We start from the raw sequence: 13,420 nt of genomic DNA, 5'->3' as shown, positions 1-13,420 counted from the left end.
AAACTTGAGTTTAAACCTTTCGGGGGGAAAATAGACATTCATTTAAATAGAGAACTTTCAAACATTTTTGATGAAAAGATGAGCTGAAAACATTTGATTTTCAAATACAAGATGCAAAAGAAGCATAAATAGAAAAAACACAAGAGATTTGATAAGGTTAAGCTATTTATATTCCTATGGGGAAAATAATATTTAAAAAAATTTTTTTAAATTAATTTTATAATTATAACATTTTTTGACTCCCTTCTGTTCCAAAATTTCCCTTCCTTCCCTCCACCCCCTCCCCTAGATGGCAGGCATTCCCATACATATTAAATATGTTATAGTATATCCTAGGTACAATATATATGTGCAGAACCGAATTTTGTTGTTGTTGCAAAGGAAGAATTGGATTCAGAAGGTAAAAATAACCTGGGGAGAAAAACAAAAAAAGCTAACAGTTTACACTTGAAAATAATATTTCTTTAAAAATGTTTTCATTATTAGGGCAATTAGGAGTAAATTGAATGTGATGGTATGAATATCTAAAAAAATAAAATTAAGAGATGAGAAAGAAAAATTGGGAAAAGGAGAAGGAAGTGCATGAACCTTACTCTCTCTGGAATTGGCTCAAAGAAGGAATAATATACACATTCAGTTAAGTGTACAAATCTCTTAATCCATAGGAAGTTAGGAAGGGATAAGAGGGTGATGGTGAGAACTGATTTTGGGGGAAGTAAAAGTCAGAAGCAAAACATTTGAGAATGGAAAGGGCGAAAGAGAATAGGATAAATAGGAAAAACTAATCATTATTGTGAAAATTTTTACAGTGAGTTTCTTTATTTCTCAAACATAGAAAACTGAGTCTAATTTATAGAAACAAGAGCCATTTCAGAGGATATGAATAGGTAATTTTCAAAGTAATCAGAACTATTTGTAGTCACGAAAAAAGTTCTCTAAATCATTGATGAGAATGCAACTTAAAACTGCATCACACCTGTTAGATGGCCCAGTATGACAAGAGGAAAATAACAAGTAGAGGTGATATAGGAAAATTAAAACACTAATGTACTATTGGTGAAATTGTGACTGATTCAACCATTCTGGTCAGCAGTTTGGAACTATGTCCAAAGGACTATAAAACCATGTGTACCCTTTGACTAAGCAATAACACCACTAGGTCTGTTTCCCAAAGAGAAAAATAATCAAAGATAAAGGACCTATAGGAACAAAAGTATTTATAGTGACTCTTTTTAGTGGTGTCAAAGAATTGGAAATTGAGGGGATGTCCAACTGGGAATGGCTATGTATGATTGTAGTGGAATACTATTGTGTTTTTTTAAAATGATGAGCAAGATGCTTTCAGGAAAACATGAAAAGACTTAAATAAACTGAAGCAAAGTGAAATGAGCAAAACCAGAATCTTGTACTCAGTAACAGCAATTCAATAATCCAAGACAAATTTTGGAGGATTTAGGATGAAGGGTGCTGTCTGTTTCCAGACAGAGAACTGGAAGAAACTGAATGCAGATCAGAGATATTTGTTTTTTGTGTTTTCTTTCAGAGGTTGACTTAGGTGAACATGTTTTGCATGATTGCTCATGTATAATCTATGTCAAATTGCTTGCCTTCTTAGTGGGGGAAGAGGGGAGGGAGGGAGAGAATTTGGAACTCAAAATCTGAAGGGGAGAATTTGGAACTCAAAATCTGAAGGGGAAAAAAAGAATGTGTTGTTTTTATGTGTAAATGGGAAAAAATAATATTAAATAAAATGGGGAGGAAAGCATAATGGTCTTTCTCTAGATCTTGTGTTTTGAAACAGTCTTTTCCCTTGCCTTCTGTGACACACTGTTTAATCTTGGTTCTCTCTTCTTACTGTTGGCTTCTTTGTTACCTTTTTTACTCCCCAGAAATGTAAGAATTAATCATAGTCCTGTCCCTAACAGTTTAGTGATTTCATTTTGTTTTCTCTTTCAGCACCCTTAGACACTTCCCACATAAACCTTTTATGTAGCTAATTCTCTAGTCATCTATATTTGTTTAGTTCAAGTGTTTCCTGATACTCTAGTCACTCCTGAGAACTAGTCTCACATTTCTGACTCAAATCTCAAACTTATCTTCTTTGTGCTAAAGTCCATATTTTTCTGATATCTTTTTTTGTTTTCAAAGTAAAATTCTAGTCATAGGGCTCAAAACTTTTGAAACATCTTTGACTTCTTTCTTCGAATCTCATAAACCATCAGTTGTCAAACTCTGTTTATTCTAATTCTAAAGAATTATCTCCAAAAACCTACCCCTACTCAGGACTCTTTTTAAGTCTCTTTCACTGCTTTGTTTAGAAGCTTATGGTTCTTTATTGCCTATGTGATTTAAAATTCCTTAGCTTAATATCATTGAAGCTTAAGCTTTGGCTCTAGCCTGCTTTCCAGGGTCTTAGTACTTACTATATTAAGTAGTATCTATTTGAAAGTGTTTTTAAACAAAATTATGTCATTTTCTTTTTTTCTTTTTTCTTTTTTTTCCTCTTTTCTTTTTTATTTTGCTGAGGCAGTTGGGAGTAAGTGACTTGCCAAGGGCTGCACAGCTAGGGAGTGTTAAAGTGTCTTGAGACCACATTTGAACCCAGGTCCTCCTGAATTCAGGACTAGTGCTCTATCCACTGCACCACCTAGCTGCTCCAATTAAATAATTTTCTGACTGTCCTTATATTCATGTTCTGAATTATTTCTTCCCTCACTCACTGCCCCTTGTCTCTTGGAATTCTGACTAGCTTTTAGGGCTAAGGATAAATAGATCACCTATTTCATGAAACTTTTCCTGATTTTTTTTTTTTTTTCCTCTTGCCTGTTCTTATAATTTGATTTATCACTTTTTTTCTTTTGAGCCTTTTCCTTTTCTTCTTTTGTTTATTAGACATTGGAGAAAACATAAAAATAATTAAGATGTGGTCTCTGTCCTCAAGGCTCTTGGTTTAATTTTGTTTTGCTCTTATTTCTCAGATTTTAAGTTTTTCTAAGATGGCAGGAATATTTTTGCCTTGTTTTGCTTGAAACATGTTACTTAGGACTTAGGCGTTTAATAATAGATAACAAATGAATGGTTTTGTCACAATCATGTCTCAGAAAACCATTAGGACTAAAAAATATTAGCCACATCAGTTCTTGGTGGCTTAATATTGTAGAATTTTAAATTTTAAGCTCCTAAAATTGCTTTTGAATACTTTTGATTTCAATCTTTTCTTCATATCTTATCATTTTTCCTAGCTATGTGTCCCAGGGCAAGTCACTTAATCCTAATTGCCTCAGGAAAAAAAAAATTTACTAATTAGATGTCTCTTGCTATTCTATAAATTATTTAATATGTAATTCATTGATAGAAGTACAATAAAGGGGAATCTAAGTGATAACAATGAATAAAACAACTCCATTGAGTATAAATAATTTTATGTTTACTGCCATCAGCACATGATATTTATTCATCCCTATGTGCATGATTCTACATACGCAACTATAACAGACATATTTCTTGTCCCATAGACCAATGTGCTACTGATCTAATAAACAAAGCACAGTTAGAAAATAAATTTAAAATTTGGGTCTTTTGGGATCTAGTCATATAAACCTAATAAATTGGGTCTTTATTCACAAATATTTATGCTGTTAAAATAGCACTCAGTGTTTCTCTGCTGAGAATGACTTTAAATTTGTGTAAAAATTATTTCATTTTCAGTAAGAAAAGGATTTAGAGAGAAAGGTATTAGGCTTTTGAAAAAATTGAGTCTTTGGTGAAATTAGGACTCTTTCACAGTAGATTCATAGACCTTGTCTCCTTTAGAAGTTAAATTTTGATCGTGTTTTAATAACACTTATGCCACTACTAATTGATTTTTGACCATTACTAGAACAATTATAAGGAGGGGTAAAGAAAGTCAGAAACAATCTTGATATTAAGAAAAAATTTAAGAAAAATTTTCAAGTTCAGTGTGTAATTTTTTTTCTCCCCTCCAATTAACTTAGAAATTAAAGCTTATTTTGTCTGTTACAAGGTAGTGTTCCACAGTGGGGGCAGCAAGAAGCTAAAGTATATATAAGAGATTATTTAATAGTAACACATTCTAGGCAAGAAGAATAATTTCTTACTTTAAAAGACCAAATGGTGATGGGGGGGGGGGAGATAATTTTTCTTTACTGAATATAAACTTAGAAGTTTGATTTCCTTATTTCCATTGTTCTCAGTGGCATAAATCTGTTTAATTTATTATATATAACAAGTTAGAGAGTACATATAACATCCTCAGATCAAATTTTTCAAAATTTTAAATGGCATTATTTGCTAATTTAAAAATACCTAAATCTTAAAATTTTCAGAGAAAGACGTAGGAGGAAGAGCAGAAGTCCTTCTAAATCACCAAAAACATCAAAAAACCTAAAAAGGAAGTCTTCTCGATCTCCATCACCCCGGAGGTAAGTTTATATAATAACGAATATTTAGACTAGAAGAGTGTAAGGGTGAAATTTGTGGATTTAATTGATTTTTTTAAAAAAAGTTTTATTGATATCTTTTTTTTTTTTTTTTAAACAATAGTCACTTCTGGATGTTTATTCCACCCCCAGGTTGAGCCCTCTTTGGAACAAAGATTAAGCACAGTAGCCAATGTCTAACATAATATTCTGTCATATTACCTTGCTTCTGTGAAAAGGAGAAGGAAAATGTTTTGTTCTCTGTTCTCTAGATGATTTTTTGAATTCAAAAAAGTTTTGACTTCTTGTCAGATTCAAAGTTTGACTTATTTTTTAGTGATATTGTAATTTGCATTGTTGGAATCATTTTATATATAATTCTTCTGGTTCTCATCTCACTTTGCAACAAGTTATATTAGTTCATTTAGATCTTCTGTGTTTCTCTGAATTTCTTATAATTAATCTTGTTCCGTGCAGGGAAAGGGTAGATGGGTCCAGATATTTTCATTAATGTAGGAAAACTGGTTGTATCGCTGATACAGATCAGCATCTTATTAATAACTTGAGTAAAGTTGCCTGGGGCTCAGAAAGGTTTAATGACTTGTCATACAGTTTATGTGGCAAAGGCAGGAGTTGAACCTGGACTTCTTCACTTCAAAACTTCACATCTCTTCTTACTATCTACTTACATTCATATTCCAAGTTCTTCGGCCATTCTCCATTGTACAAACTAGTTTGTTTCCAGTTTTTCGTTGCTAGAATTTTATAAATTTTGGAACTTCTTTTCTGTCTTTTATCTACCTGGGGAGATAACCCAGTACTGAGTCAAAGGTTATTAGCAGTTCAGTTGTTTTTAACCTAATTTCAAGTTATCCAGGAGAGGTGGCCAATTCATACTTTCCTCTACCAATAAATAGTGTTTTACTATGCTTTGAATAGTCAATGTGTGTTTATTTTTTTACTATATGCTATATACTGTTTTAAGCTCTGGAAATAGAAAGGAAAGATTAAAAAAAACAAAAACAATCAGACCTTACTCTCAAGGAGTTTACAGTCTAATCAAGGACTATAAACAGGTAGAAACAAGTGTGATGTATGAGTGTGTGTGTGTGTGTGTGTGTGTGTGTGTGTATACACACACAGATGCACATATAGTCCAATTGGAGATAATCACAGAGGAAAAGATATTAGCGTTAAAGGAAATTGAGAAAGGCTTCTTGTTGAAAGTAAGATTTTAAGTGGGACTTAAAAGAAAATGAAGGAGAATACAAATCTTTCTTTTGATGAGATAATTCACTGACTAGCAATAATATAAGATTTACTTTTTTCTCTAATGAAATCATTATATGTCTCCTTTGGTGCTTTCAAATTGTTTTTTATTTTATTCTAATGGTATCATTACAAGGGTAATAAATAGATTGATAGGATATAAATTTGAAGATTATTAGTGGCAGGTTCAGGTATAGAATTCCAACCTAAGGACTCAGTCTTTTTTTTTTTTTTTTTTTTGCTGAGGCAAGCGGGATTAAGTGATTTGTGTCCAGGGTCACACAACTAGGAAGTCTTAAGTGTCTGAGACCAGATTTGAACTCAGTTCCTCCTGACTTCAGGGCTGGTGCTCTATCCACTATACCACCTAGCTGCCCCCCGACTCACAGTCTTATGCTTATGACTGCTTTAAAAGTGTTTTATTGATGTTTTTTGTTTGTCATTTCACAATGACTTTACCAACCAAAGTCTGTCTTGTAACAAAGTATTTTTAAGCAAAAAAAAAAAAAAAAAAAAAAAAAAAAAAAAAAAAAAACAACTAATTGGCCACATCTGACAATGTATATATCTCTTTCTCTATGTGTAGCCTACCCATCTGCCTGTTGAGGGAAAGGGAGGCATATTTTCCTATATTATCAGTCTCTTACAATCAAGTTTAGTCATTGCATTGATTAGAGTATAAACAGTGCTGCAGATAATTTCATTTTAAACTCAGGACTGTTTGAAAATTTTACTCATCATGTTTTAGTTAAATTTTTGTTGATGTGTAGGAACTATTTGTTTATTTCTTGGATTTGTATTTGTACTTAACTCACAAGGAGCATTTTCAAATATATATATATATATATATATATATATATATAGATTCTTCTTATTTTTCTCCAGTTATTTTGCTTAGATTTGTTAACTCTATGCTGTGTGAATTAAACTATGAAAGGATATTGTCCCTAAAAAGATTATCATTTCTAAAGAAAGATAGGATATCTAAAATTTTTTTCTGTTTGAAGTCAAGTAAATGAAAACATTAGAACAAATCAGTTAAAAAAGGAACAGTGTTTTTGAAGCATAGGGGCTCACACAAGTAATTTGGCATTTAATTTTTTCCCATTATTCATTTGTCCTTAGAGGCTTGTTGGACTTCTGTCCAGTCTTGAGATTATAGTGATGAAGTTTTTCTTTCAAAAGGTGACTTTTGAGCTTAACTCTGAAGTTTGTGTTATGTTGATAATGCTTAAGCCCTGAAAGGTGCTTTCATAGCTTCTGCCTAATACATTATTATTATTTTTTCCTTGTCTGAGCATATTTTTTCCAGTAGGATAAAAAATACTTGAGTATTTTTGAGTATGCTGTATTACAAATCTAGAAAAGTGATTATTTTTTAGACTTACTAAAATTAATAATACATTAATTTGTTTTAAACATTTACTTATATGACCAATAAGACATTAAGATTTTTTTAAAAAAATAATGACTTTATAGGTGCAATTAGCATTTTGTGGAATTTTGTAAGAATGTACAAAAATATCATTTCATCATTTTTAGAAATTAATGTTTTTGATCACATTCTTAAGCAGAAATAAGAAGGATAAAAAGAAGGAAAAAGAAAAAGACCAAAACATAGAAAGAAGAGAGAGAGAACGTTCAACATCTAAGAAAAAGAGCTTTAAAGACAAAGACGTGAAGGACAAATTGGAAAAAAACACAAGTACATTGAAGGTAAATGATAATCACCCAATATTTATAAGTAAATTATTGAATAGTTAATGTCTATAACTTAGTCCACAAAATTGTTTTCTTGGCAGTTTGAAAAATAGCTTCTGGAAGAGTGCAGATAAAATGAACTTTGCATACTAAGTTGCTTAATAAGTGTTTGTTGAATTGAATAACATCTGAAGTTAAATTTGCAAACTGTATTTTAAAATGATTGCTGTTTGTTTTTAGTTGTGTCCAACTCTTCATGATCCCATTTGGGCTTTTCTTGGCAATGATACTAGAGTGCTTTGCCATTTCTTTTTCCAACTCATTTTATAGTTGAGTAAATTGAGGCAGAATTAAGTGACTTACCTGAAGTCACACCACACAGATGTGTTTGAAGCCAGATTTCAACTCAGGTCTTCCTGACTCTAGGCCTTGACACTGTTAACTGAGTCACCTAGCTGCCTCATTTTAAGAAGGTGATAGACATAGAAATAAAACATTTTTGAGCAAATATAAATGCTAAAAGGTTTTTTTATTTAGGGGTCTTTATTTTTACTTGGTTTTGTTTAAAAATGTATATTTGCTTCAGTCAATTTAGTCATCCTGATGAAAAATAAGTACATAATTGATTTAGTAATGTAAAATAAAAATCTAGTTAGTTGAATTAGAAATGTCATTTGTTAAGCCACATTCTGCCAGTTGACTAAACTTTTCCTAAATTTGTAAGGTATTTTGGAAATATATTAACTGAGAATATTGGTAAAATATGGTTGCATTTTAAAATCATGTCAGTGTAAGGTTTTTCATCTCAAGAGGCTCTTATTAAGATAGGAAACTAACATGCTTTTGCAGTAGCTTTGCAGTTGTTTGAAAAAAATCCCTTTTTAATTAATTTGTAAAAACTTTGTATTAAAATGACAAAAATAGATAATCTTGAAAATACATGTCTGTGTCTTTAACATTCTCTCTAGGACAAAGAGCACAATAAGGAAGTACCAGATATAGGAAGTGAAAAAATAGACGATGACAAGGAAGCTCCAAAGACTGATGAAAACAAAGTACAGCAGAATGGAAATTGCCAACCAAATGAAGAAAACCTTACTGCCAAGGCAGAAACGGTATAGGGCCAATAAATGTGTACCACTACACTCAGCTGTAGAGTGGAATCCAAAGCTTTTAATTCTCTCATTAAGAAGCCAACAGCAAAGCAGTCCAGTCAAATATAGATATGTATGAACAGCTCTTACAGTTGTCAGATGACTTTATGGTCATCTTGTTACAGAGAAAGGAAACCAAGCATGGACATTATGAAAACAAGGGATGTTACTCAAACTGACTCATCTAAAATCCATGCATTTCCATGATGGCTGACCTACTTGTGAAAAGATTTTGTTAGTGTTTGCCAAGAACTGTTACAAAGATCTGTATCTGTGATGATCAGAAAAATGGAAGATAATGCATTGGAAGCTGTTCAATACTGCTAGTTATTGAATTTTGTATTTTGCTTTTTTGTTTTAATTTCAATATATATTGTTTGATGATGTGCTTGAAAATGGTGCAAAATATATAAATATACCCCATAAATGAAATAAGACATTACTTCACGGTTTTACAGTGATCGTGTTAAATACCTACTAATAGGTTTTCATTTGCTCACAATTTGGGATACCAGTTCTTTATCTAAAATTTTATCCAGATTAAAATTGCTTAAATGTGTGGATTTTTTTTAAAAAGTAGTTTAGAGATGCATGCTAACTGTTCCATTCCAAAAAAAGGAGAAGCAACCATGTTGAATACTAATATGCTTATTTCCCCCCTCCCCAAAGTGAGCATATCTTTTAACTTTTATTAATATTTTGAATTTTATTTTTGTGTCTGGTCAGCTGCAAATGGCATAGGTGTTCTTAACAAAAGGAAACCTGGTTTTCAAAACAGGCTATGGGAGCACAAGCTGAAGCTTTAGTGCCTTCTAGTGTTTTCTAGTATTTTATATGTGCTAGTCATTCTCAGTTCATACTGAACCTAGATAGCTATTCCACCCACCCCCATAGAGAAATGTGCAAGTAGTATGGAAGAACAGCTTCTTAGTTCACCTAATACAAGAAAGAGGATTAGGACTTTAGGACAGGTTTATAGCATGAAACAAAAATATAGTTTGGGGACCATCAGTTTTATACTCTCTTAGCTGAAAGTGAAGCATGTTCTTATTTTGCCTAAATCAAAGGAAGCCCTTTAATTCTCTACATTGGATGGCCTTAATCATTACCTCGCAATCATTTTCTCTAATGCTGGTTATGTGATGTGCAAAAACTGTACCTGAAAGGGGTAAAGGTATGTATGGCTTTTTTTTTCCCCCCAAAGGGTTAAATTTACTTGAGTTTAAACAACAAGTCATTAGTCATTCTTGGGGTCAGCTTTTTGTAAGAAAGCACTTATGTAGGAGAATGACATTTATGAAGATTTTTTCCAAAAAGCTCAACTCATGCTTTCAGAATTCCTTACATCATTGTTAGATTTTCCCAAGAAGTCATATCTTTTAATTAGCTCTTAATACTAAATCAAGTATAATTATTTTAATGCAACATAATACAATCAAATTTACTCAGTTGCCTTACCTCATGGGAAGTTCTGTAAATTTAGAAAGTTGAATAGTGTGCTCCTTACCTGCTTTACATTTGATTTTCCTTTAATGGTTAATTACAATTGAAACTAAAGTTTTTGTGGAGAATGGAAAGTTATCCATATTTCAAGTAATGAATCCTGGTTTGATTATGAAGCTGCTTAATCACTCTTCACATGTTCAGAATTATAGTTTTTTGCCACTGTGTACATTAAACTTTGTAAAATGCTTTACTATGTAAAGTATAGATGGTCATTTTTAATGCTTCAGCCACATTCAGTTGGCTGGTAAAACAGCTTATTCTCAAAAGAGTAATTTGTGTGGATGGAAAGACCAGAGGATTGTGTGTTTTGCAACAACTGTCTTATTTATGATATGTAAGTAGTGTAGAACAAAAATTGTTTGAATCCTTGTTATCCTTAATACCATTTCACTAATAAAACCAAGTGTTTTAGAGGGGAAGTTTTTGTTTATGCATTCAGAAAAACATATTAGTATAATCCTGCCCTAATTCTACTTGGTTTAGTAGAGACATCTTTCATTTGAAAAGTGCATGCTTTTAGACTGTCTATAAAACAGTCATTTAAGGCTCTGTTTTTTGGTTGAACTCTGATCTCAATTAAATGAACCTTGTGTTAGTTAAAATTAATTTGGTTTCTGCTGCTGCTGCTGGTTTTTCTTGATATTTACCTTTAAAATAATCTTAATCAAAGGTACTGATTTTTTAAATTGGAAAATGAATAGCAAATGATTTATATACCTGACCAAGAGCTCTAGGAAATTAAATTAGATTATAATGTGGGATTTTCTTAAATGATGTGAGAAAGTCTGATTGATAACAAGGGTTTCCAGATTCAAAGATAGCACTATTGTCCTAAAAAACATGTATTTTCCATTTCAACATTACTATACTATTACATTTTAATTTACTTTGCTTAAAGACTTGGTTTTCTATTTTATCACCTCATTCTTTTGCTTCTCATTTGACAGGAATATTTTGAATTTAGAGTTTAGAGAGAACCTTTTTGAGATTTTATACCTCTAATTTGTAGATTTCCTTTTAGCTTAAATAAACAGTTTATTCTTTTCTGGGACCATAGTAGGTAACACATGCCCTTTCCTTTTGGCAATCGTTATTCAACAGTGTTACATACTGAACAGATAAGCAACAAGTTAGTCCATTCTTAGTTTGGTTTAATAAATAAACTGGGTCTCTCAACTTTAAAAAAAATGTGTACCTTGTTTCAACTAGTACAATTTGTTTTATCTAATGCAAATTAACTTCATAGTAAATAGTTTCTGGGTAGTTTACTTTTTTCCCCCTGGGTTACAGAATTCAATTCTTGGAGAAGCTAAAGTACTTTGCTATTGATGGGAATATTAAAGTCTTGGATTTCAGCATGTATTTTAAAATAACCAATAATCTAAGATACCTTTTGATAATAGATATTCTTCTGTGGTGCTAACCATTTCCAGAAATATCAGTATCTAATGTTTTTTTTTTTTTTTTTTTTTTTTTTCCAGACTGTTACCTGTCTTTTTAGAGTAGAATAAACAACAGTCACACAAATCTAGGGTTTTAATCTTCAAATGAAGGAACTTATAAATTAATGAATTATTTCTGTGGAAATTAAATAGCAAGGTTGTTTTTTTTTTTTTTTTTTTGTTTTTTTTTAGTCTACTGAAGTATTTGTGTGTATGAATTAATTCTTGTCTTAGCAGCTGAATTAGTAGTTGAAACGAAGCCATTTTATGGTGTTTTTAAAAACCAAAACCATAAATTTAAAAAATTTTATCTTTCATAATTTTAGTACCATTAACATGGTTCTAGTTCTGTGAGATCTCAAATAGGATTAAGTTTATCAAAATGTTTGCTATATTTCCATAGTTTTATTTTGCACTACCCTTCCATTCAGTAATTGTTATTTTTTGTGGAACCAGCTCAAAGGGGTCTATTTCATGCACATCTGCTAAATTAACATCTGAAAATTTAAAATCAAATTGTTTTCACACTTCAAAAATTATGTAATGTTCTTGAAAAGGTGCTGAATTGACAGCTCTGGAGAGAGGCACCTTCAGCACAAATGAGTAAATGTTCCTAACATATTCAACAAATGTGCCTCAACCTGCCTTACTGGTCCTTTAGGGGCAGAAATGGGTCCTCTTAATCCTGGGCTGCTCAATGAGTTATCTTTTCAAAAAATAATTTCTTTGGTGAAGTGCCCTTGCTTTAGAATTAAAACAATTTTTAAGGCAGAAGCCACTAAACTAACCATACTTTTTGTTTTGTGTTCAGTTAGATTGAATTTAACTCATAAGAAGTCATTCTATTTTAATTTAATTCTCTGCTCTAGAATTTTATTTCTATTACCAATTTATATCAGTCTTAAATGATACTTGTATGACTTTTAAATAGATTTTAGCTTCTGATATTTTAAATGTCGCCTTACCTTGATAAATTTTCAAATTAAAAACTGCCAAATTTTGAATGACCTTGCATGCATTTTTCTTCTGAGGCACTTATATAAGAATGGAAGAACTTATATTCTTATTGTTTTTAGGTCCCTCCAGGCTAGCTCTAAGGCAGCTTTAAAGCATAAACAGTTACTTCCAGCTTTGGATGTGTAAATTCAAACTCTTGAAAATCACTTGGAGAATCTAGAACTAATGAAGTTGGTTTGCACCAGTTTTAGGCTACCAGTGGATAATTAACTGCTGGGAGTAAAGCAGAGAAGGATCTGCTCAAGAATTTCTTAATTTTTGTAGCAGTTTACTTTTTTGTTAGCTCTTACTATGTAGCTTATACAATCAATTCAGTTGAATAGTTAAATAATATCCCACATTTTGATCTCATTTAGTTGTGTTAATGCTTGTTACATGATTCTCTTGGTTATAAAGCAGAGAGATTAAAATTTAAACATCTAAAGAAATAATGTGCTACATGGGTGGTATATATTTGTGGGTAGAGCCAATATTAAATGGTACTAGTAAAGATATGTCCAATGATGCTGCTATTATGTTGCTATATTTTTAATAAAATTAAATTCCTAAAATCTTATCACTTTGTGACATTTATTCTTACTTTCATAGTCCATGGATCATCTTACCACATGAAAGCAGTATCTCTTCCATGAAATTACTTTTGATGCTGTTGAGTGTTGGACCATCTTTATTCCATGACAGAAGTATATTATAGCTCCATTATATAAGTGCTAATAGTTTGCACAACAGTGATTTACTACATAAATTTTTGTTTTTACAGGCAAGAACTATACTCATTATCCAGCTAATTAAATCGTTTTTTTGGCTAAACTTTTTTTTACTAAATGGCACATTTTTATGATGAAAAGAACATTTATTTTTTAACAGTGGCTGATGGAATATTTTATCAGAA

General features: G+C 31.4%; 1 protein-coding gene across 5 annotated transcripts in view; it reads left to right on the top strand.

Annotated features, from left to right (window-relative positions):
- Positions 1-13,079, top strand: part of SREK1 (splicing regulatory glutamic acid and lysine rich protein 1) — a 46,786-nt gene extending 33,707 nt beyond the window's left edge. For 3 of the 5 annotated variants that reach the window (XM_074282376.1, XM_074282374.1, XM_074282378.1), the window contains 3 exons: positions 4,347-4,442; positions 7,280-7,424; positions 8,378-13,079. In XM_074282376.1, the coding sequence (XP_074138477.1) occupies positions 4,347-4,442; positions 7,280-7,424; positions 8,378-8,530 (394 nt within the window). In that variant the 3' untranslated portion in view covers positions 8,531-13,079. The remainder of the gene's footprint in view (positions 1-4,346; positions 4,443-7,279; positions 7,425-8,377) is intronic. The other 2 variants (XM_074282377.1, XM_074282375.1) reach the window with 1 other exon arrangement.
- Positions 13,080-13,420: the final 341 nt, after the last annotated feature.

The sequence above is a fragment of the Sminthopsis crassicaudata genome, chromosome 1 (genome assembly GCF_048593235.1).
Source record: "Sminthopsis crassicaudata isolate SCR6 chromosome 1, ASM4859323v1, whole genome shotgun sequence".
Classification (NCBI taxonomy): Eukaryota; Metazoa; Chordata; class Mammalia; order Dasyuromorphia; family Dasyuridae; genus Sminthopsis; species Sminthopsis crassicaudata.
This window is presented reverse-complemented; position numbering and strand designations above follow the sequence as displayed.